At 41.3% G+C, this 24382-nt stretch overlaps 2 protein-coding genes across 3 annotated transcripts in view; one reads left to right on the top strand and one right to left on the bottom strand.

Annotated features, from left to right (window-relative positions):
• Positions 1–4492: 4492 nt before the first annotated feature.
• Positions 4493–6197, bottom strand: LOC134210959 (UPF0046 protein C25E10.12). The gene is made up of 2 exons (XM_062687418.1): positions 5759–6197; positions 4493–5654 (listed from the first exon to the last, which is right to left on the bottom strand). The coding sequence occupies exons 1-2, from the start codon at positions 6024–6026 to the stop codon at positions 5026–5028; spliced, it is 897 nt and encodes a 298-aa protein (XP_062543402.1). The 5' UTR covers positions 6027–6197; the 3' UTR covers positions 4493–5025.
• Positions 6198–8400: 2203 nt separating this feature from the next.
• LOC134210954 (protein furry) overlaps positions 8401–24382 on the top strand; it is a 393572-nt gene continuing 377590 nt past the window's right edge. The window contains exon 1 of one of the 2 annotated variants that reach the window (XM_062687409.1): positions 8401–8669. In XM_062687409.1, coding sequence (XP_062543393.1) covers positions 8561–8669 — 109 coding nt within the window. In that variant the 5' untranslated portion in view covers positions 8401–8560. The remainder of the gene's footprint in view (positions 8670–24382) is intronic. The other variant, XM_062687410.1, reaches the window with a different exon arrangement.

Here is a 24382-nt window from a genome sequence, read left to right as displayed (position 1 = left end):
GGTTGATCCTATCGAACATACACAGAAAAATTCCAGATCAATCCACCCAGTGTTGATGATGCCATTCACGTGCATTTTGAAATGTATAAAAAAATACCATCAGACAAGTAAAAACCCAGATTAATCCACCTAGCGGTGCCTTTCTCCATTCAATCTCTTGGTTTTGCTTCACTTTATTCGGTTGGTTGGATATTTGCCTGACAGCGTTTGCAAGAGCCGTAATGTAGGCAATTATTTATGATGTGTGACACACTAAGGTGCCCGCCAGAGTAAACGCGACGAGCGATGCGACGCGACGCGACTCACGTAAAAGAATAACAATCATTATCAACAGGCTGTCAAATTGCACTGTCGCGTCGCGTCGCATCGCACGTCGCGTTTACTCTGGCGGGCACCTTAGTGTGTCACACATAATAAATAATTGCCTACATTACGGCTCTTGCAAACGCTGTCAGGCAAATATCTAACCAACCGAATATGGTTCAACACACTATTTTCTTCATAACTTTTGAACGCAATGGCCGATCGTGATTTTATTCAATAGTGATCAACTCGTCGGATGTCCCTCGTCGAATGCAACTTGTTGTGAGAAAATCGGTTAAGAATTACTATATGAAAAAGTGGCTAATGTTTTTCGATTTTCGTGTGCACACACATGCATACACGCATACACACATACGGCTTGAGCTGCAAAATGGTAAGTTGTTGTCTGGGAAGGAGCGACCTATACAGCTCTGGTCCTCACAAGTTTCAACCTCACGCTTCCACGGGTCTTCCGATGACAATCGACCGCCAGCTAAGGGTTTTGTACTTAGCTGGTAGTGCAGCCTGGGCACTGTTGTCCTTCTGAGAGTGAGGGGATGCAACCACGGGGACCATCGTACCTAACCCCTAATCCCAAGGCGTCAAGCGACCCGTACCAAGGGGATGCGTGGTCAGGGGGTGAAATAATGAGCTAGTCCTTTAACGGAGGCTGTGCGGTACCTGGGCACCCTCCACAGTAATTGGGTTCTAAAATGAAGAATCGATATTCGATTTTCTTTCAGGGAACGATGAATTTAATCATCCTGAATACGTCAGTTATTCTTTCGACTCAAAAATCGAAAGGAATATTGTTTAATTTGAAATTTAAAATAGATTAAAAATGCTTCCTCGACATTTTTGGTCTTGTTTGACGTATGGAATAATATGATTCAAACGCACTAGCAAAACACCGCAGGGCACTTTACTCAAACTTTGACAGTTAATATATGAGCCTGACGTTCTGGGCTGATGGTTCATTCGTTCTGAAATGTTGCACAGCCCAAAATTTGCCTTAAAATGTCTTAAACACAACAAAAATTTATTTTTACTGATTTAGACTTTTACCAGAATTTTTATAACATCGGTTCAAGTATTCTTGACCGATTCACATTCGTTTGCTATCTTAAACGAGGTACGGCTTTAGGACCCAATTGTCCCTTACCGCGTAGTGCTGGGCTCTGGCGTGGTGGACCTCTTTTCCCGAGCAACTCGTGGGACCAAAATAGAAAACCAAGTCAATTATTCAATTAGTGGTAGTAGTGTAGGCGACAACCCCTTCGCAAGAGGCGGGTTGTTTAGGTCTCCGCCTAGGAGGTCAGAAGCAATAGTTGGCAGATCGATGCGCAGCGCCAGCGTGGGTCACTTAACCTTCTCCCCGGCTACGCCGGTAGTGGTTATGGACGGCCCATGGCTTGTGAGGGTGATGAACCTCAAACGGGATGGGCATTCGGTCTTCGTGGTGGCGACGGAACAGCTGGACGCCATCATCGACTTTGCGTCATCGAAGCATAATATCAGTAAAGACCTCAAGGGGAGCTTGCTGAAACTTCGAAAGTCGATGTTAGACGCCAAGCTGGAGAGGGCGGTCGGGACGGCCAAGTGCAAACCCGTGAAATCCGGGAAGTCGAGGTCTACTCAGACTGAGGCCCAAGGATTCGCGGACTCGGGCAAGGTCGAATCGACCGAGGGCGTGCCAGCGAAGACGGTGTTGCCAAAGTCTACCCAGACCGAGGCTCAAGTATTCGCGGGCACGTCGAGGCTCAAGTGAACACTTCTTTAACTTTCCTACCGATAGCTTTTTAGACTAACTTTATCTCAAGTCACCCAACTCGTATCCAAAACATGCTTGCGTTTTGAGCAATCTCTGACATTTTACTTCAACTGTTTGTCTAAATAAATTAAATAGAATAATCTACTCAGACTGAGGCCCAAGGATTCGCGGACTCGGGCAAGGTCGAATCGACCGAGGGCGTGCCAGCGAAGACGGTGTTGCCAAAGTCTACCCAGACCGAGGCTCAAGTATTCGCGGGCACGTCGGGAAGCTGATCCCCGGCCAGGTACCTCCAAAACCGGGAGAGAAAGGACCTGAAAAGGTCCGTCTACGCAGGAAAGACGGTAGTAAGGGGTTACGGCATCCTGAGAGCTCTCAGCCGCACCAGACCACGGAAATAGAGGGGGATGATGCCTCCTGGACCTTGGTCAAGAACAAGAGGAAAACAAAGACGTCAAGGGCCGAAAAGAAGGCCCAGGCGAATGTAGTAAGACGTCTAGAGTAGGCGCCAATCGCTCCAGGGGCGATGCCCTAGTCATCAAGACGGACATCAAGTACTCGGACGTTTTGAAGGCGATGAGGAATGAAGCAAGCTTTGAAGCAAGCTCTGCCGACGCTGAGGATTGGAGGGACATAAGGCACAATGCTGCACGAACCCTCCCAATTGTTTGAATTGTGCTGCAAAATCACAGTACAGGTAAGATGGACACAGGTTGATACCGGAGATAGGCACGTGGGTCAAGACACTCCATGGGGAAATCACTTTCCACCTGACGCAGGTCCTTACAGGCCATGGTTGCTTCAGACAGAATCTACACCAGTTCGGACACTCGGCCTAGACCGAGTGTCCGGTGTGCGCACGTTTTCGCGCAATGCGTGACCACATGCTTGCCACGTGTGGTCTGGACACTACCCCGGACAACCTAGTTCGGAGAATGTTTAAAGATGAAGTTGGCTGGAACGCTGTTTTATCGGCCATCGTCCAAATCGTCTCGGAGCTACACAGGAGGTGGCGTGTGGACTCAAGGATGGCTAGTACAGGCGCAAATAAGAGGTGGTCCAAGGGTTTGGAGTCGGCTTCATGGGTCATACCGGTGCCCTGTGGTCGAACTCGACCCTTTTATCGAACAAGTGGCCGCGCGAAGAACAACATGGTATCGTCGCTTTCGCGGCGTCGGTCAACCGGGCGGGTTCCGAGCCCGAGGACAGAAAGGGGTCCTCGTCAAGGCTGGAGCAGGCGTAGGCACCGCGTCGGCAAGTCTCTCGGTGCGTTGCAGAGAGGTCAATTTGGGGTGCAAGCGGCATCATCGTTCTTTATACCAGTCGTGCAGAGGGAAGCAGGCGCGAAGTCTACCTTTCCCACCTTCCGAGGACATAGGGCATGGTAAGGCCACCTGGAAAGCCGGCAATGCGCTGGCACGATACCATGGTGTTCTTATAAAGAAGCGAGTCACGATGTTCGATGCTGCAAGGACACGCAGCTAACCTCGAGGGTGCGTTGTGCACTGGCCTCCCTTTGAAGCATTACTTTCTGGTTGTACCGATAGGACGATGGGCTTGGCGGCAATGGAAACGGTTTAGAGGGTCGGGGATGTATTCCTGCCTCCCTCGTTTGCTGTTGGAGGTGGTCTCTAACCCCGCACTTCCTGGTCAACCCAGGATCTCTGTTGAGCAGATTCCCCCTCCATTGCTTAGGAAAAAAACACACACACATACACACGGACAGACAGACATTTGTTCAGCTCGACGAGCTGCGTCGATTGGTATATAACATCATGGGTCTCCAAGTCTTCTATAAAAAGTTCGATTTTGGAGTGCAACTATAGCCTTTCGGTACAACTTTGTTGTACGAGAAAGGCAAAAAGCACTTTAGGGGGATAGCCATCATTATTTTCATCAATTTACATATGTTTGTATTCATTTATATGCATTGCCGGCCACCTTGATTTTTTGGATAGACACAATCATTTTATAATATGTACTGATTTTTGAAAAATAATGTTTCCCCATAGACACGCCGTGGCTTTTGTAAACAAAGATTCAAACGACGATTTGACGATTCTGATAGCTCTCCCACGCAAGCTAGTCTGGCGTACTGTAGGGTCATGGGTTTGAGTCCCATCGAAGGGACAGTGATTACCTACAATACATTTTCCAAATCAATATCTTCCACATAAAGTACATATTCACATATGAGTTTTCACAACATTGTAAATTAATGTCCAAGTCGGGTGGTTTAATCCCCGGAAATTGGCTATTTGCTTTGATTGAACTGAGCTGTAGATGCACAAATACATGTGGCAGTCGGTTCGTTGAACCTAAGCGCAGTTTGCATAAATCGTGGTGGCAGTACTGTTGACCGATGCAGATCAAAAATTGATTTTAAGTTCATCTCAACGCAATTATAAGTGACATCGGTAACTCTTGCAATACTTATTCTCAATTTATTCCTATGATACTAATTTGCTAATAAGGTCAAACACAAACTTAAAGTAACTAAAGTAGTATCACCAAAACCAACAAAATTTACCCAAGTGAACACTTCTTTAACTTTCCTACCGATAGCTTTTTAGACTAACTTTATCTCAAGTCACCCAACTCGTATCCAAAACATGCTTGCGTTTTGAGCAATCTCTGACATTTTACTTCAACTGTTTGTCTAAATAAATTAAATAGAATAATTGCACAACAATCACTTACTTTAACGAGTAAAAGAAAATAGATATACACAAAAAATATGTAAACTAGTCATCTAACAATCAAAACATCTACTTTGTAGTGGGATTTTAATAATCTTGTGTAGATGCAAATAAAAAAATGTCTAAGCGCATCTACCATTTGTCATGGCATTTTTAGGTCGAGATACATTTTGGCCCATTATGTGCAATATCAAGCTATCTGTAGATATAATCTCTCCACGAATCTATGTGTTCAACGGAGACAACTATTACTTAATCATCTTTTGTGCGCCCTTTCGGCAAAGTTACATCGAACACGATCGGCTGGTTGTTCGGCAGATAGTTGATGTCGCAGGTGGAGGCATTGATAAAAATGATCTTACCGTCGGAGGTGATACCGTAGCCTTCGTGCACGTGTCCAAACACGTGGTACTTGGGTTTGACTCGTTGCTGCACCGTCGTGAGCAGTTCCACACATCCGGCTCGAACGCCAGAGCAGCACAAATCTCCATGCCCGACCGGTGGTGTGTGCGTGATTAGAATATCAACGTTTTCCGGAATTTTCTCCCATTTTTCTAGGCAGTCTTGGCCGCGTTTAACGTTGAAGGCCCACTTGCAGAACTCCGGCTGCCATGGGGTACCGTAGATCTTCAACCCGTACAGGTCAATGCATTCGTCCTGCAGGTACACGCAATTGCTGAGGTATTGTCGTATGTTTTCCGTTTTGACCGCTTCCGCAAGGCTTTCCTTAGAGTTTCCCAGCGTTGGAATTTCGTCTAGCAGAGTGCTACCGGTCTTCTTGCAGCATGCGCTTGCATTCTGGAATGGATGGGTAAACGTGTGGTCGAAACTTAGCTCATGATTTCCAGCTATGACCAGTTTATGCTTGTGGGGTAGCTTTTCTGTGGAATATAAATATAATATTGAATTAAAGATCAGTCAGTGATCAACTAATTTACAATAGAGTCGATATCAGCCCTGTCATTCGAATTCTAATACAACTTACCCAACCAATTGTTGAAATCGACAACCTCGTCCAACTTGCCGCACCGGGTGAAGTCTCCGGCATGGATAAAAACATCTCCCTCGGGAATATCGAACTTGATGTGATGGGTCAGCGAATGGGTGTCAGACATGCAAACCACCCGCACCTTGTTGCTTGGAACCTCGGATCCGGGCGCCTTGGTGTTGATTTTTATCACGCGCTGATTTTTTGATATTTCTTTCCATGCCAGCGTGGGATCCTCGGTCAGAGGATGGATATCGATTTTCATAACAGCGAAAATGTACGCGTACCGTTTATTTCACTTTCTGACGCACTCGCGAAATATTTAGCCCTCACGAAACAACGCTTTTTTTGCACATAAATCGATTGCGAAATCAATTGACTGGCAGACTGGCAAAAATGTTGTTTACGCGATTTTGCGGATTTTGTTTTTTTTTGCAGAAATTTTGAGTTGTCAAATAAAATGCGCCCGCGTGGTAGCAGCTTCAGTGTTATCAGATTTTTTTTATCTTCTGTTTGAAAATTCGGAACGGGAACAGGTTTATTTTGTAATAAATAAGCGTAATGATATGAACAGCTTTAGCTATAGCTGAATAGAAATCAATAAACACGAAGAATCTTATTTTTCCTGTTAATGGATACTTTTATATGGCGATACCCCGTTTGGCATAATGCCATATGGCATAATGCCGTTTGGCATAACGCCGTTTGGCATAATGGCCATTTGGCATAAGGGCCGTTTGGCATAATGACCATTTGGCATAATATGTATGCGGTGTCAAATTGAAGGCCATTTGGCATAAGGGCCGTTTGGCATAAGGACCATTTGGCATAATTTGTATGCGGTGTCAAATTGAGGGCCGTTTGGCATAAAGGCCATTTGGCATAATTTATATACGGTTCCAAATTAATTGCCGTTTGCAACAATTCATATGCAATAAAGAAGGGTAAATTGGTACACTGAGGAAAATGGACGTATGATTTTCAATCAAACGCCTTATGAAAATTTGCCACAAGGAATCGGTATGAATTTCAATAAGTTGCCTTATGAATGATGATTTTCATTTGAAAAAAAGTGAAGTGCGGCAGACTGGGTTCGAACCATGGACGTCGGGGTCGGGAGGCCGGTATGTAGACCACACGCCCATCGACGCTTGATTACTCAGGAAGGTAACTGAGTATAAGAATCACTGTTGGTGGAATAATCAGTCGAAGATTCATAAGGCGCCAGTTATGAATTTCGATAGTCCAGTTCGCTGAGTGTATGGGAAGTAGATGGTAAGTAGATTCCTGGGCAAATAATTTAGAACAGTATGTAAATTATGCCAAATGGATATTATGCCAAACGGCCCTCAATTTGACACCGCATACTAATTATGCCAAATGGTCGTTATGCCAAACGGCCCTTATGCCAAATGGCCTTCAATTTGACACCGCATACATATTATGCCAAATGGCCATTATGCCAAACGGCCCTTATGTCAAATGGCCATTATGCCAAACGGGGTACCGCCCTTTTATATATAAATAAATGTTATCTCTTTCTCTCGTTTAGTTCTATGTTATAAAATTCTTATGTTGTTCGAATAACAACTTGCATGTTCCTTATTGGCCAGGATTCTTTCTAAAATTACGTAACGCTAAATTTTGTGATTTTGGACCCCCGTCCTCCCCCTCGTAACACTTTTTGTATGGAAGGTTTAATTTTTGTGTATGGATCGTAACGCTTGGCCTTACCCCCTCTCTCTCTCTCTCTCTCTCTCTCTCTCTCTCTCTCTCTCTCTCTCTCTCTCCCTTTTAGCGTTATACGTTACCCAACAAATTGCAGTGGCCAAGTGAGAGATCTACAAGCTCCCAAAAACCTAAAAATTTCAAAAATCATAGAATGTGTGTTTTGTTAACTTCATTTCTTTTATACAGTGGAACAGAATTTTTCATTCCTTCTTCCGCCATGATTAGGAACGGAGCAAATATTAGTTCCAACATGTGTTTCCCCTCCTTTGAAGGTTAGTGGCTATTTGATTTTTTGAGAAAGGATGAGTTTTTCAATGTTCTGACATTTCATGACAATGTCATATAAATATAAACAGAACATTGTAAATTTAGCATAAGCAATGCGTAATATGTGCAGTAAAGCAAAAGTCGGTTGGTCTGGCCACCCTGATATTCCGTGAACTTTTCCATCCGCACATAAAATGCGCCCGGTACAATCCCGAAACGAATAATGAAACAAATCGAGCACTAAGTGCAAAGTCTTTGTTTTCTTCGTTGTCTGCTTCCTTTTGCTGCATTCGATCAGCTGTTTGTTGTTCATCAGTTTCAACAATGATAATTAGCAAAAGTATGAATAAAATCAACCTCCCTCTCACGTGAGTGTCGATGGTACGGTACACTTCGATCGTATTCACCATTAACCGGCTTTATTCATTCAAGATTTCTTTCAACATTCTACCGTTTCCTTATAGTAAACAACATCAGCTGTTTGCCCCCGCCCCCAGTCGTAATCCACATTGAGTACCGTTCCCAGTCAGACAAAACCGGCTCGTAGCAATGGGCACTTGGTGCTTTGTTTGCATTGAAAGGCCAATATTACTGGCAGCACGGTAGATCCCGTCAAATTCGTCTCTGTCATCACTCATTGTTTTGTTGTTGTTCTCGCCATCGATAACGGGAAAAAGCGAAAAAGTGAAAAATAAACTTCTGTTGTTATCGATCGTACGTCGCGTAAAAAGTGAAAATTCGAGTGTTTTTCGTCGGTTTTACGGGTGATTTCGGTTCGCGGCGGGTTCTAAACGCGTCGGTATGCAACGGTCCGCGGGAGAGGATTCCGAAGGCTTGGAAAATGGAGAAGACATTCCACTGGATGGAAATCCAAACAATGGAGTCGGATTGTTCGTCGGAAGTAGCTCAGGTGAGTCGAATATTTTGTCATTTCGAAATATTTGAACGATACCAAACAATTTTGTAGATTTTTAATAAAATAAGTCTTGAGATTACTAATAATTAGTTGGAAAACGGTATATGGACACAAACCTATTCGGTAGAGGACTTGATCCTGAAAAATCGGTCGACTCTCGTGACATGAATCGGGACATATAAACCTCTAGCTTATATTCATTTATATAAAATAAGCTAAAGTTGAAGAGGTCTGATTCATGTCGCAATTACGCCATTTATGGAACGTCCGTAATCCGACTTCCACAAAATTGATCAGTCTGGCTTACTGCGCACTTTTGCTTCAATATTTTTCGAATCGCTATCGAGATTTTTTTTTCACCAGGTTGCCGTCCAAAATTCTACCTACTTGTCACGTCCACTGAAACCATGCGATTTTCACGGGTTACGTCCGATTTTTTCTTTATGTATCGTTTTCTATCGGCTCCTCACTCACTCACTAACTGTTAAACATTCCGGGTTTAAAAGTAAGTGAGTGAGGTGCCGAACTGCCGAAAGATACATTTACGTGATACGGAGTTGTGGGGTTTGAGTAAAATGCCTTCAGCGTGTTATAATAGATTCACACATCAGCGTGTCAATCAGCGAGCAGCAAGCCATGATTTTGTTCTTCCAGTCAGACCTCCGCGGCGTGCACACGCATCCACGGGAAGTCGCCGTCATAACTTTGTTCCGGCCATTTAGGGACACACATTTTGGCGATCCTGCCAATCGATTTTTTGGATCCTGTCGCTGATTTCATGAGGTGAGTTGAATTCAAGCTCATAAATTGTGACGAGTGTATTTCAGTTTGCAAAATCACAAGGCGCGTCTCGAAGACCGTCGGAAAATGGTTTGTGGTTTGCAAAATCACAAGACGCGTTTCGAAGACCATCGGAAAATGGTTTGTGGTTTGCTAAATTACAAGACGCGTCTCGAAGACCATCGGAAAATGGTTTGTGGTTTGCTAAACCACAAGACGCGTCTCGAAAACCGTGGGAAAATGGTTTGTGGTTTGCTAAATTACAAGACGCGCCTCGAAGACCGTCGGAAAATGGTTTGTGGTTTGCTAAACCACAAGACGCGTCTCGAAGACCGTCGGAAAATGGTTTGTGGTTTGCTAAATCACAAGACGCGTCTCGAAGACCGTCGGAAAATGGTTTGTGGCTTGTTAAATCACAAGACGCGTCTCGAAGACCGTCGGAAAATGGTTTGTGGCTTGCTAAACCACAAGACGCATCTCGAAGACCGTCGGAAAATGGTTTGTGGCTTGCTAAACCACAAGACGCATCTCGAAGACCGTCGGAAAATGGTTTGTGGTTTGCTAAATCACAAGACGCGCCTCGAAGACCGTCGGAAAATGGTTTGTGGTTTGCTAAACCACAAGACGCGTCTCGAAGACCGTCGGAAAATGGTTTGTGGTTTGCTAAATCACAAGACGCGTCTCGAAGACCGTCGGAACATGGTTTGTGGTTTGCTAAATCACATGACGCATCGTCTGAAATTTGTGGTGGCCCGTCTGAAAAACCGCTGGAAAAATGGTTTGTGGTTTGAATTATATTAAAGCTTTGCCTGGAAGACCGTAAGAAATTGGTTTGTGGTTTGCAAAATTACAATGCACGTCTGGAAGATCAGTGGAAATGGTTTGTGGTTTAGAAAACTATAAGGCGTGTCTGAAAGGTGGCCGAAAAAAATGTATTGCAGTTTGTGAAACTACAAGATGAGTATGGAAGACCAACGGAAAATGGTTTACGATCTAGAAAATTTCAAAGTCCTGCGAGCATTGATTTTGATTAAAACAAATTTAGACTACATGAAGCCACTTGGCAACGTACATGAGACTACCAGTCGAGCTATTATATAACGAAATCTGAGAGAAATGGAGAAATATTCAATGCTGTACTGTTCGAAACTGTTTGGAAAGCCAAATATATTATCTAGAAATTTATCTTGGAATGTACTGACTTAGTAGCCATAGCGGGATTACCTGTAGGAGCAGATATCTTGGAATTTGAAAAATTAATAAGGTTGCCGGATTTTACAAAGCTATTCGGAAGTTCGAATTCATTATGCGTAAGATTAGTTTGGAGTTATTGGCTAGCAATACTAGTTGATGGCAAATGGTTGATGGTGTACTGTACGCGAAACTAAAAGTTGGATTAAATGTACGGATTTGGAATGGATTTGAATTGGATTTGGATTAGGTTTGGATCTGGATTGGATTTGGATTGGATTTGGATTTGGATTGGATTTGGCTTGGATTAGGTTTGGATTTCGATTTGGATTTGATTTGGATTTTGATTGGATTTGGATTGGATTTGAATTGGATTTGGATTGGATTTGGATTGGATTAGGATTGAATTTGGATTGGATTTAGATTAGATTTGGATTAGATATGGATTGAGTTTGGATTTGATTTGGAGTGAGTTTGGATTTAAATTAGATTTGGATTGGATTAGCATTGCATATGATTTGGATTGAATTTGGATTAGCATGAATTTTCTTATCATAATTAGTTTGTTCTTAAATCTTATTAGTAATGAAGTTCAACACCGCTTAGTTTTTGGATTGCATTTGGGTAAGATTTGGAATGTTTTTTGGAAGAGAATGTCATTGTTTTTGACAAACAAAAGAAGGCTTCAAAAATTTGAATAACCCAGGAGAAAAACAAACATTGCATCCTATGCTAGAAGATTTTTTTTTTGCGTTTTTTTATGAGAGAAGAAGGGAAATATGGGGTTTGAGTAAAATGCCTTCAGCGTGTTATAATAGATTCATACATCAGCGTGTCAATCGGCGATTTGGTCACACTGCCTGCTTCTTGGACCCAACCAATGTTCTTAATATCAAAATCCGTGGTTCTTATGAAGGTGTTGCTTAATTGATGGCCTCGCTTAAGTAGGTACCAGTGCCGTAGCGTGCGGTTGGCCCCCGCCAAGGGCGCCAGCCTTTCGTGGGGCGCCGAAATCACGAATCACCAGATGAGAACTAAAACAATTGTATTATGTGTATTATGGGCCAAAAAATAAAAAGTCCACTTTATAGACCAAACTGCCGCTAACCGCAAGTCGAGCACATTTGTGTATGGAGGCAATATACTGCCGTGAATCGCATATCTGTCCCATCTTTGCTGGGTTTCCTATTCATATGGGACAAATATGCGATTCACGACAGTATACACTGAAAATAATCTACTTTGCTTTATGTATCTCTTTATTCCACTTCACTTTCTTTATCTTCTACTTTGCTTTTGTTCTCAAGATCTTCTCTATCAGCCCCAAGTGTTCCATAGCTGCATTATCCATTGGTTTCACAAAGTTATCTTCCTCCAATTGTTCAATGATCTTATCCGCGCATTCTGAGTAATGATTAACTAGAACAACTCCAGACACAACCTCAGCATATGAACTCGAATGGGATTGGTTTTTAGGCTGATCTTTCCAACGATTTCCGGAGCGTCGTTGTGGGCAAGAATCCTTCCGATGACCTGCAGCCCGACAAAGAAAACACACATCCTGAAGACCGTCGTCCTTCACGGCTACCGAAATTAGGCGATGGCGGTATTTCTTCTTTTAGGTCGTTATATACACACTCAGTTTTTATTTCTGCAGCTCGGCAAAAATCCGCACAGCCGTGCGCCAGCAAAATAAATAACTGATATTCCGGCAAAAATAGCGTTTGTTAGCTGATTTTCGGCAAATTATTTGCTGATTATCAGCAATTTTGACAGAAATCTCGGAAAAACATGTTTGCTGGGGCACGGCTGTGCGATTCTCGGTAAAAGTTCAACATTTTGCTGAGATCCCGGTAAAAAAAAATTAAGTGTGTACACCACGTACACCAGTGAACATATGCCCAAGCCAGATTCCGCGGGAAATTTTTCTCTTGTAGAACATTCCACTTTCCCATATCGTCCAAGTGCCATCGATAAGCTTCTATCACTTGTCTCTGGCGGTACGTCGAAGAAAAGAATGTATTTCATATTACTACATGCGGTTGACATCGGTACCTCCATCGAATTTTCTCTGGAATAACGAAATTTGTTTGGCTCCATGTTCTTCTTAAGCGATTCCTTCATTGCTTCCAGGGAGATGAACTTGATGAAAATCGAATGCTCATGTGACATTCTGTAGGCCGCTTCCGTCCTCGATTTTCTCTGCTGGTATAATTTTCGGCAGTCACCAGTGCGTCTAAGTACACAAATTCTTCTACCACCTCGATTTCGTCACCACCGATGCAAACTCGCGGTGGGTGGCTCACATTGTCTTCTCTTGAACCTCTTCCTATCATGTACTTCGTCTCCGACGTGTTGATGACTAGTCCGATCCGCTTAGCTTCCCTCTTCAGTCTGATGTAGGCTTCCTCCATCTTCTCAAAGTTACGTGCCATAATATCTATGTCGTCGGCGAAGCCAAATAGCTGGACGGACTTATTGAAAATTGTACCACTCGTGTTAATCCCTGCTCTTTGTATTACCCCTTCCAAAGTGATGTTGAATAGCATACACGAAAGACCATCGCCTTGCCTTAACTCTCTGCACGTTTCGAAGAGACTCGAGAATGCCCCTGAAACTCGAACGCCGCACATCACCCGATCCATCGTCTCCTTGATCAACCGTATCAGTGTATCCGGAAATCCTTGTTCGTGCATTAGCTGCCATAGCTTGTCCCGATCGATTGTATCATATGCGGCTTTGAAGTCGATGAATAGATGATGTGTGGGCACGTTGTATTCGCGGCATTTCTGCGGCGAATGGCGAACACCTCGTCCGTGGTGGAGCGTTCGCACATAAAACCCGCCTGGTACTGCCCCACGAACTCCCTTGCAGGTGGTGCTAGTCGACGGCATAAAATTTGGGGGAGTACCTTGCAGGCGGCGTTCAGCAATGTGATTGCGCGGTAGTTGCTACAATCCAGCTTATCGCCCTTTTTGTAGATGGGACACACGACGCCTTCCGGTGCCTCACCACCGTGTTTAAATAGCCCTCCTGGTAGTTGGTCAACCCCAGTGGCTTTGTTGTTCTTCAGCTGGCCAATCTCCTCCTGGATTTCCTGGAGATCCGGAGCCGGTAGAATTATGTCCTGCGCGCGTTCCTTGCGTTAATTGGCTGCCATCCTATCATGCGTTGGCACATCTTGCATAAAACTATGAAGCCGGTTCCCAGCTCGTTGGTGGTGCCACAGCTTTAATAGAAGGTGGCCGCTCGATGCCTGCTTTTCCACACTTTTTGTCCTGTCCAGCAGATTTCCTGCAGCGATACGACGTCGAAGTTGCGGGGATGTAATTCATCGTAGATTATCCTGTCGCAACCTGCGAAGCCTAACGACTTGCAGTTCCATGTTTAAAGCTTATAATCGTAAGTCGGTAAATAGCCCCAACATATTGAATTTAATTCAAAACTGCATTAGTATTAGTGCGTTTTCCAATCAAATCATCATTACCGGATTGATTACGGTTATATAGAGTCTTAAGCTAAATTTTGGCAATTTCAGAAAACCTATTGTTGGTGATAGAGAATCGCGAGTAAGTTTTAAAAAGGGCGGAATACAAACATTTTTTTCAGTTTTCAAAAATAAAATTTGAAATATCTTGAAAACGGTAATACTTAGGAAGATAATACGGTGCACATTATTTGTTCAAAATTTACCCAGGAATCATAAATCGGCATCTCAAACATTTTTTTTCGTACAATGAATGGTTTCCGAGCTACACTTTTTGCCTTTCTCGTGATACAAATTATACGTAAAGGCTATAGGATCAGTCCAAAACCAAACTTTTGATAGAAGGCTCGGAGACCCATAGTGTTATATACCAATCGACTCAGCTCGACGAATTGAGGTGATATCTGTATGTGTGTATGTGTTTTTTTTCTTCTTGAGCAAGGGTAAACGGAAATCTGCAACCAGACACCTGAGGAGGTTAACTCAGGTAGTGTTCGGATGGGTATGTCAAGTAACTCTTACCCGACCCACTAAAACCAAAACCCTTTCGTCAGTCCTTACCCCCCGCCCGCAATTAAGCAATACATCAGGGGTGTGTGTGTACTAAATGTGAGCCACACTTTTTGGTACTTAGCATTATCCACCCAGCCAACACAAAGTTGCATATGCTAGCGAATAAGTATGCATGGTGGAGGCGATATAGGCGCATGCCTCCATTTGACTGCATGCAAAATGTACCTATATGGCCTCCACTTTGTACACTTATTCGCTATGATATATGATCTTGTGTTTGCTGGGCAATCCAACATTGTTCATTATCCAACAGGTTGCAATCGACGCGGATTGCGGTCTAGTTGTTTGCTATTGAAAATTGGACCGATCGGTCATTGCGTTCCAAAGTTATTAAAAACATTGTTTTTTGCCAAGGATTCCCCCTTGAAAAAAAAAACAAAAGGAATAAAGTTGTTTTTTCAAATATTGCAGCAATGCATTCAAATGACCGCAAATGGATATGAATTGATGGAAAAAGTAAAATCTACCCCCCTCAAGTGCTATTTCGACCTCACTTATGTGTTTTTTCATATATTTTGCAATTTGCGAGAAAGGCACTACCAACGCTAGGTTGATTGATCTGTTTTTTTTTTTAAAATAAATTTGCTCGAAAATACTACAACCTTTTTATAAATTAGTCGAGGGTGGATTTTTATTAAATTGGTGAAAAATAGCTTGTCTCCTTCACTGAAAATATGTGATAAGTTTCGATCAAATCAAGGATGTTATCGATCATTTAGTAATTTGCGTTCGATCATTTAGTAGTTATTCAATAACTCATTCCATAAGCTGAATTTCAAAATGTGTTGTAATGCAAAGGTTTTTCTACAACTCTGCCTAATGATTCGTTGTTTGAACTCCATTAGTAACGGAGTTATAGCTATAGTTTCAGTAACTTAGACTAAATGATAACAAAATTCCAATCATTTAGTCTAAGTTACTGCAACTAGCGCTATAACTCCGTTGTTAGTTGAATTCTAACAACGAACCATTAGGCAGAGTTGTAGAAAAACCTTCGCATTAAAAGTCCATCATACAACACATTTTGAAATTCAGCTTCTGGAATGAGTTACTGAAAAACTATTAAATGATCGAACGCAAATTACTAAATGATCGATAACATCCTTAAAATCAGCGATCATCAAGTTGATGCGTGATTCTGCGTGGAATCCGTCACTAGCAACTACGATGTGTACCTCGTACATTAAATCAAGCTAAGCTATTAATCAAATAATGCCAACAATATGTAATCTGTAAAGCAAACAAATAGGCATGATCGTTTTTTGGTTATTATTATCCTAAGTCTTTTTGCAATGTATCCGTAATAGCATAGCATAGCATAGCATATGTGATTGTACAAATCGTGGGTGGCTATACAATGCTCAATTCAAGCTCCATCCGGAATAAGGGCGAATGTCGCAAGAGAAGACTCTCCCCGTCGACCCCCTCTCCCTTAAACAAAAGTGACAAGCAGCAGATCTCTCTCTGGTTTATCATTTCAGAACGAAAGAAAACAATGCGAACTTGCATTCTGAGGTGATAAACTGCAAAGAAACTCCCTGCCTGTCACTTTCATTCAAATGAGGGGAAGTCGACGAAGAGAACCCTCTCCCGCGACACCCGCCCCCTCACCAGACAGAGCTTGAATAGAGCAATCTACTGTATATTGTCGCAAATTGGTACTTGGGATTAGTACCTTTTCCTATACAGTAGCAGTTGTATACCTGGCCACGTCCTTACAATCACGGAAGGAGGGGAAGGAATGTTAGTTCAACATCTACTAGTGAAGATGCAGGGAACCCATACTACCTTCATAGATGTCTCGGGAAGGAAAATTTGTGTTAGTGGGAAAGGTGAATAATAGGGAGCTCTATTCGACAATATAGAGCGTTTGTCAACAACAGTATATGCTGTAAAAGTAATAAAATATATTCATTAATTTACTTACGAACCGTCCTAAGGGAAAAACAAAACAAAACACAAAATTTCGGCAAATCGCGCGATCGTTCTGCCGTCCGAAACAAGAGCCAACACGCACTGAACTAATTAACTTTATTACCGCCCGCGCAATGCAAAACACAAAATTTCGGCAAATCGCGCGATCGTTCTGCCGTCCGAAACAAGAGCCAACACGCACTGAACTAATTAACTTTATTATAGGCCGCGCAATGCAAAACACGAAATTTCGGCAAATCGCGCGATCGTTCTGCCGTCCGAAACAAGAGCCAACACGCACTGAACTAATTAACTTTATTATAGGCCGCGCAATGCAAAACACGAAATTTCGGCAAATCGCGCGATCGTTCTGCCGTCCGAAACAAGAGCCAACACGCACTGAACTAATTAACTTTATTACCGGCCGCGCAATGCAAAACACAAAATTTCGGCAAATCGCGCGATCGTTCTGCCGTCCGAAACAAGAGCCAACACGCACTGAACTAATTAACTTTATTATAGGCCGCGCAATGCAAAACACAAAATTTCGGCAAATCGCGCGATCGTTCTGCCGTCCGAAACAAGAGCCAACACGCACTGAACTAATTAACTTTATTATAGGCCGCGCAATGCAAAACACGAAATTTCGGCAAATCGCGCGATCGTTCTGCCGTCCGAAACAAGAGCCAACACGCACTGAACTAATTAACTTTATTATAGGCCGCGCAATGCAAAACACGAAATTTCGGCAAATCGCGCGATCGTTCTGCCGTCCGAAACAAGAGCCAACACGCACTGAACTAATTAACTTTATTATAGGCCGCGCAATGCAAAACACGAAATTTCGGCAAATCGCGCGATCGTTCTGCCGTCCGAAACAAGAGCCAACACGCACTGAACTAATTAACTTTATTACCGGCCGCGCAATGCAAAACACAAAATTTCGGCAAATCGCGCGATCGTTCTGCCGTCCGAAACAAGAGCCAACACGCACTGAACTAATTAACTTTATTTATTATAGGCCGCGCAACGCAAAACACGAAATTTCGGCAAATCGCGCGATCGTTCTGCCGTCCGAAACAAGAGCCAACACGCACTGAACTCTTTTTTTTGCAATGTATCCGTAATACAACGAAAATTATGAAAGGCATTATTTTCACCCTGCACCTTGATCAGGCTTGTGAACATCCATTAAGTGAATACCTCATTTCATTAAATTGCTAGAATAGATTATATAACGCTAATAGAACTTGAAAAACATAAAAAGTTACCTTGCTGTCATTATAAAGACCTTATACTGCTAGAAGGATTAATCATTTCTAGAATTCTTAACATTAATGGCTAAACCAAAACTAAAAACGTTTTCATGAACTTCTGCCAATTACCATGAATGACGTTGTTTGGCAGAGAAAAATAATAGCAACATGTAAATGTAGGTAAGAAATGTGGAAAAAATGACGATCATGACCACATTCATAAATAGTCCATTCGGCAAACATGTGGGATGCCTAAATACCACGACAGGTCGATCAGCCGACTCTAGCATCAGTGTAATGAATGACAAATCATGTGTGAAGAAGGTCCGATGGGGTTGGATTGGGTATGGATGCGGGCGGTGTGCGACAATGATGACGGCGACGACAACAAGCCCGCAATGTGTTTGTTTACGGCAGTGCAGCCGACCGACACGGTAGCGATATGGGCATTGCTGGTCGCGGTCATCTCTCACCTAGGCGGCAAATTTGAGGCTATTTAGTGTGAGAAACGGTCGCAAGCGATTAGGAATTACAAACCGCGGAGCGCGCGCGAGTGTCTTCTGTCCGTAGGAAGTCCTTTATGTAACTGCCGGGGAGCAGAAACAGCTCGGGCGCTAATAGCGGAAGGTTCCATTCATACGCGAATTATAATCTGCAGACAGAGGGTGTAGTGGTGATTGGAAGTTTGATGCATTTTCGTTGAAACGTTGGCTGACGGCATAAACACGTGATTCAAGTGGGGTCATTCAACGGGGAAAGCTTTGTTTTGTCGCGTACATGCGACAGGTGTTTGTGCTATGACGCGATGCCTTAGTTTCAGGATCACATGTTTTGTTGTGTCCGGTGTTCATTCACAAGCAACTCATGGGAGAATTGTATTGTGTGTACTTATCTATCGAGATACCATTTCTTTAGGGTCGATTACGATAAGCTTTAGCATTGCGGATGTGTATAATTGAAACGCTATCAAGTTAATTTATATTGCTGTCCTTGTAAATCGCTCATAAAGATCTGATGAAGGGTTATGTGTTATTTTCGCTCAGAAATACAACTTTTATTAGGGAAAAACAGACAGGGACAGACACAGACAGACAGGGACTGATTTCATACGTTAGTCAATCAAGTTCAACAAATTTTATCCTTTATATATTTTATGTGATTATAATTCTATTTGTTCTTTAATTTTCCCTCTATTCACTTTTGTATTATATTTCTATCAATATTCTATTTAAAAAAAAAATCATATTTTATTCATTCTAACATTTTGTTCACTTATGGCCAATTTCTTCACATCCGGTTCTTACCCATACGCTTGAACTTAGTTTAAGACCTAAGCCAAGGTGAATAAAGCCAAGGTCTTAGAAATCGGCCCTTAGCCAATTTTTTTTCCGTTTACGTTCATTATTCCATTTCCCCCTTCAAACACTTTTCGCCTCTCCCGTGCTACCAAATTTTATTAATACAATAGGCTTTCGGTTCATTTTAAAAAACATTTAATTGTGACGACGATCTTCAGCTACTGATCCGTCTTAAAAATGTGAGGCGAATGCAATACCAAAGAACTCGCGATCCCGCGTTGAAAGTTATTTGGCGAGATTTGCAAAATGAAATTAAAAAACGTTTCGCTATTCTGAGAAATACCAACTTTGAGAATAATGTCTCGAAGTTGGATCCCAGTTCGAAACCCTTTTGGAAATTAACGAAAATTCTTAAAAAACCTCAAAAGCCAATTCCAGCGCTTAAAGAGGGAAATAAAATTTTATTAACAAATGGCGAAAAGGCTCAAAAACTTGCTCAGCAGTTCGAGAGTGCCCATAATTTTAGTCTAGGTCTCACTAGTCCAATTGAGAATCAGGTTGCACGGAGCTTCGAAGACATTCTCAACCAAAATAATGTTTTTGATCCTTCGTTGGGAACTAATTTGGATGAAGTGAGATCTATTACTAGAAAATTTAAAAATATGAAAGCCCCAGGTGATGATCGTATTTTCTACATACTTATCAAAAAACTTCCTGAGAGCTCTTTATCCTTTTTGGTTAATTTATTTAACAAATGTTTTCAATTGGCATACTTCCCAGATAAATGGAAAAAAGCCAAAGTTGTTCCAATTTTGAAGCCGGAGAAAAATCCAGCTGAGGCTTCTAGTTATCGCCCAATCAGTTTGCTTTCTTCAATAAGCAAACTGTTTGAAAAGATTATTTTAAATAGAATGATGGTTCATATTAATGACAATTCTATTTTTGCTGATGAGCAATTTGGTTTTCGCCATGGGCATTCAACCACTCATCAGTTATTAAGAGTTACGAACTTAATTCGGCTCAACAAATCTGAAGGATATTCGACTGGAGTTGCTCTTCTTGATATAGAGAAAGCATTTGACAGTGTTTGGCATGAAGGTTTGATTGTAAAATTGATGAATTTTAATTTTCCTCTTTACATTATTAAACTGATCCAAAATTATTTATCAGATCGCTCACTGCAGGTAAACTATCAGAATTCTAAATCTGATAGATTACCTGTAAGGGCTGGTGTCCCCCAAGGCAGCAAACTGGGGCCCATTTTGTATAACATTTTTACTTCTGACTTACCTGATTTACCACCAGGGTGTCAAAAATCTTTGTTTGCAGATGACACAGGTCTCTCAGCCAAAGGGCGTAGCCTTCGTGTCATTTGTAGTAGATTGCAAAAAAGTTTAGATATTTTCTCCACTTACTTGCAAAAATGGAAAATTTCCCCGAATGCTTCCAAAACTCAGCTTATAATTTTCCCACATAAGCCGAGAGCTTCTTATTTGAAACCTTCTAGCAGACATATTGTCACTATGAATGGGGTTCCAATTAATTGGTCTAGCGAAGCTAAATATTTAGGACTTCTGCTAGATCAAAAATTAACTTTTAAAAATCACATTGAAGGCCTTCAAGCCAAATGTAACAAATATATTAAGTGTCTATATCCACTTATAAACAGAAAATCAAAACTTTGTCTTAAGAACAAACTTTTGATTTACAAACAAATTTTTAGACCTGCCATGTTGTATGCTGTGCCAATATGGACTAGTTGCTGCAATACCAGAAAGAAGGCACTTCAGAGGATTCAAAATAAAATTCTGAAAATGATTCTGAGGTTGCCTCCGTGGTATTTTTTTTTTTCTTGAGCGAGGGTAAACGGAAATCTGCAACCAGACACCTGAGGAGGTACTCAGGTAGTGTGGGGATGGGTATGTCATGTAACTCTTACCCGACCCACCAAAAACCAAAACCCTTTCAGTGGGTCGGGTACCAATGTACCAATGAACTTCATAGAATTTCTAATATTGAGACATTGCAACAAATGTCCAACAAAATAATTTCCAATTTTAGACAAAAATCGTTGCAATCTTCTATTGCAACGATTAACTCCTTGTACACTTAGTATAAAATAGGTTAAGATTAGTTTAAGTTGAAAACATTGTAATTCCTACATGGTTCAATTCAACCAGAGGAAAAATTCTAACTGCCAGAGGCAATTGAAATGTATTAATAATAACTAAAAATATAACATAGCAAATAAGGATGATAGTGTTAAGAAAACACGGAACACCTAGTCTAAGAGATGAATGCATGTATTAGATAGGGGAACAGACGGCTTTGGCAGGTTTTGTTCTATTATTGGCAGGGGGGTTTTTGTCGACCGAATTTTATGAAATTTGGCCACAATATTCTTTGATATGCAAAGAATATTTGGACCAAATTTGAGCATAATCAGTCATAAAAAACCCCCCTGCCAATAATAGAACAAAACCTGCCAAAGCCGTCTGTTCCATTATCTAATACATGCATTCATCTCTAGACCTTAGGTTCGTAATGACCCCTAATTAGCAAATAAAATTAGTTAAAAAAAAAAAAAGAAAAAAAAAAAACATTTAATTGTGTATGGTATGTAATGGTAATTAAATTACATTCCCTATTTGAACAATAAAGAAATACCTACTTGCACATTTTAATTTGTCGAAGTCAATGTTAAAGAATAGAATATAAAATTAGCATAAGATTCGGTCTGTGGAATTGTTTTTAACATTCGAGACGTAGAATTAAATAAATAGGAAAATATTCCCGATCATAAAAGCATTGCAGGATAACGAAGATAGTTATCTATTGCGAGAAAATAATGCAACTTAAGCTGTTAGGTAGGAACTTGGCTAGTTAGTTGTAAAACAAAAACCAAAAATATAGTAAACTCGATTTACGCAATTGCACAACATGCGAAAGATTTAGTTCGAAATGTATTGAAGGGTAACCACTACTGTTGTCACGCTTATAGCATCGGCATCCCTAATCACATCATGCAGTCCTGGTGGCGGGTCAATTTTTAGTGACTTGGTCACTTTTTTCGGGTCAGTCACTAAAAAGTCACTTTTTTCGAGCTCAAGTCACTAAAGTCACTTTTTCTCGCAAAAAGTCACTATTTTCAACTATTTTAGAGCCCGAAACTCAGGTTTGATTAAAATCCGGACATCGTGCAAGTATGGAAAAAAGTGAAGCCGTCAAATTTCGCTTAATAATGAAATGTTAGACCCATACAAAAATAACTCCTTTAACTTCTTCGTACCTGTAAATGCCAGTGCAAGTAGCAAATGCAAATAGCTTTTCAGCTGTGGTTTGTTGGAGAGGTTCTATGGCACAGTCAAAAGAAAATTCTTTTGTCACAGTCAAAAGAAAAAATCATGCCATAATATTCCGTGTAAAATTCCGGAAAATTGTTTTCAATAAAATTAAAATATCTGCAGTTATAAGACGTCACTACTTATTTAGATTAGTGCGCATGATAGTATATCCACGTGTGCGTGATGCGCACTACTAATGAAATAATTCGAATTGTCGCGACTCGGTTTGGTGGCGGCGCGACTATATTTTATGATTTCATGATGCGACACAGATAATTTTTAGTGGAAAGCATATTTGGGGAAGTAGTAGAAAAAAATAAAGTTTTAAAAGTTAGTTAGAGACAGAGAAACCTTTCATAGATACATTAGCCTTGTGAATCGGAATAATTCGATGACTAGGAATTAATTAAATAATAATTATTTATCATATAACGTGCCCTTTTCATATACAAAGCTGTTAGACAACAATTGTGCTGAAACAAACATTAAATGCTGTTGAATTCGCTTCAAAATAGTTGTTTCAGTTCTTACATTATTTTGTATAACAACTTGTAACTCACTACCTAGTAGGGTGGCTCAAAAAACACTTTTTCAAATTTTTTGATGGGCCGCCCTCTTATTCGGTTCTATTTGATGCCCTGATGCTCTGGACAAAATTTCAGCCAAATCGGTCAATGTTTGGGCGGTGCTAAACTCGTTGGAAGTTTATATGGAAAAATGTATGCAGAAACATCCAAAAACAGTGATTTGCAGTTGGACAGCACAATTTAAGATCAAAAACCATGATACGCATTCAGTTGTTGTAGAATTAAATACAGAATGTTATGCTGAAAACCGCGAGAAGATTAGAGTTTATTAGGCAAAGATATTAGCATTTTTCTGAAGTGTTGTAGGGGTGAATTTATTTCTTTTCAAAGGTAAAAGAAACGAAATTTGTTCAAACCCCACTTCAGAGAAATGCCAATAACTTAGCCGGGCAAACTCTAATCTTCTCGCGGTTTTCTGCATAACATTTTGTATTTAATTCTACATTAACTGAATGAGTATCATGGTTCTTGGTCGTAAATTGTGCCGTCCAACTGCAAATCACTGTTTTTGGATGTTTCTGCATACATTTTTCCATTTAAACTTCCAACGAGTTTAGCACCGCCCAAACATTGACCGATTTGGCTGAAATTTTGCCCAGAGCATCAGGGCATCAAATAGAACCGAATAAGAAGGCGGCCCATCAAAAAAATTGCAAAAAGTTTTTTCCATACTAATTTGAGCCACCTTACTACCTAGTTATTAATTTTAAATTCCATGATGATATTCCATTTTTGACACTTTTCTACAACTGAAAGCAATGTCAATGGAAAAATCAGCGCTTGAGTTTTTCATGCACCTATTTACCAAAAAAAAATACGGTGAGTCAATTGAATGATCCGGATATCACAAGATTTCGCGCTTGATTCAAATCGTACTGCGATATGAATTTTTAATTTTTCCCAACACTGTCTGAAAGTCACTATTTGGTCACTTTTTCTGCAAGTGAAAGTCACTATTCGGTCTCTTTTTTCGTCAACGTTGGTCACTAAAGTCACTATTTTGAGCGGCATTGATCGCTACCAGCCCTGCATCATGGTGTTAGGTGGGACGCTAAACAGACCTGACATGACAGCCCTCCGGCGAGACAGGAGGTTTGCGCAGACCCAATAAGGCACCATTAAAAACAACCATTACGAACGACATAGAAGATAATACGACTCGATACAATCGGCAACGAACTAGGCGACGAATAAAGGATCACGATTGGAAGCTTGGAACATCGAACTGCAAGTCGCTAGGCTTCGCAAGTTGCGACAAGATAATCTACGATGAACTA

This window comes from Armigeres subalbatus, chromosome 2, assembly GCF_024139115.2.
Source record: "Armigeres subalbatus isolate Guangzhou_Male chromosome 2, GZ_Asu_2, whole genome shotgun sequence".
NCBI lineage: Eukaryota > Metazoa > Arthropoda > Insecta > Diptera > Culicidae > Armigeres > Armigeres subalbatus.
The sequence above is the reverse complement of the archived record's forward strand: the minus strand, read 5'-3'. Positions and strand labels throughout refer to the sequence as shown.

Bases quoted from the DNA above. Each gene is read 5' to 3' on its own strand.
- LOC134210959 (XM_062687418.1), bottom strand. From the start codon at position 6,026: ATGAAAATCGATATCCATCCTCTGACCGAGGATCCCACGCTGGCATGG. The intron at 5,655-5,758 runs GTAAGTTGTATT...TATATTCCACAG, and splicing joins CGATTTCAACAATTGGTTGG to AAAAGCTACCCCACAAGCAT.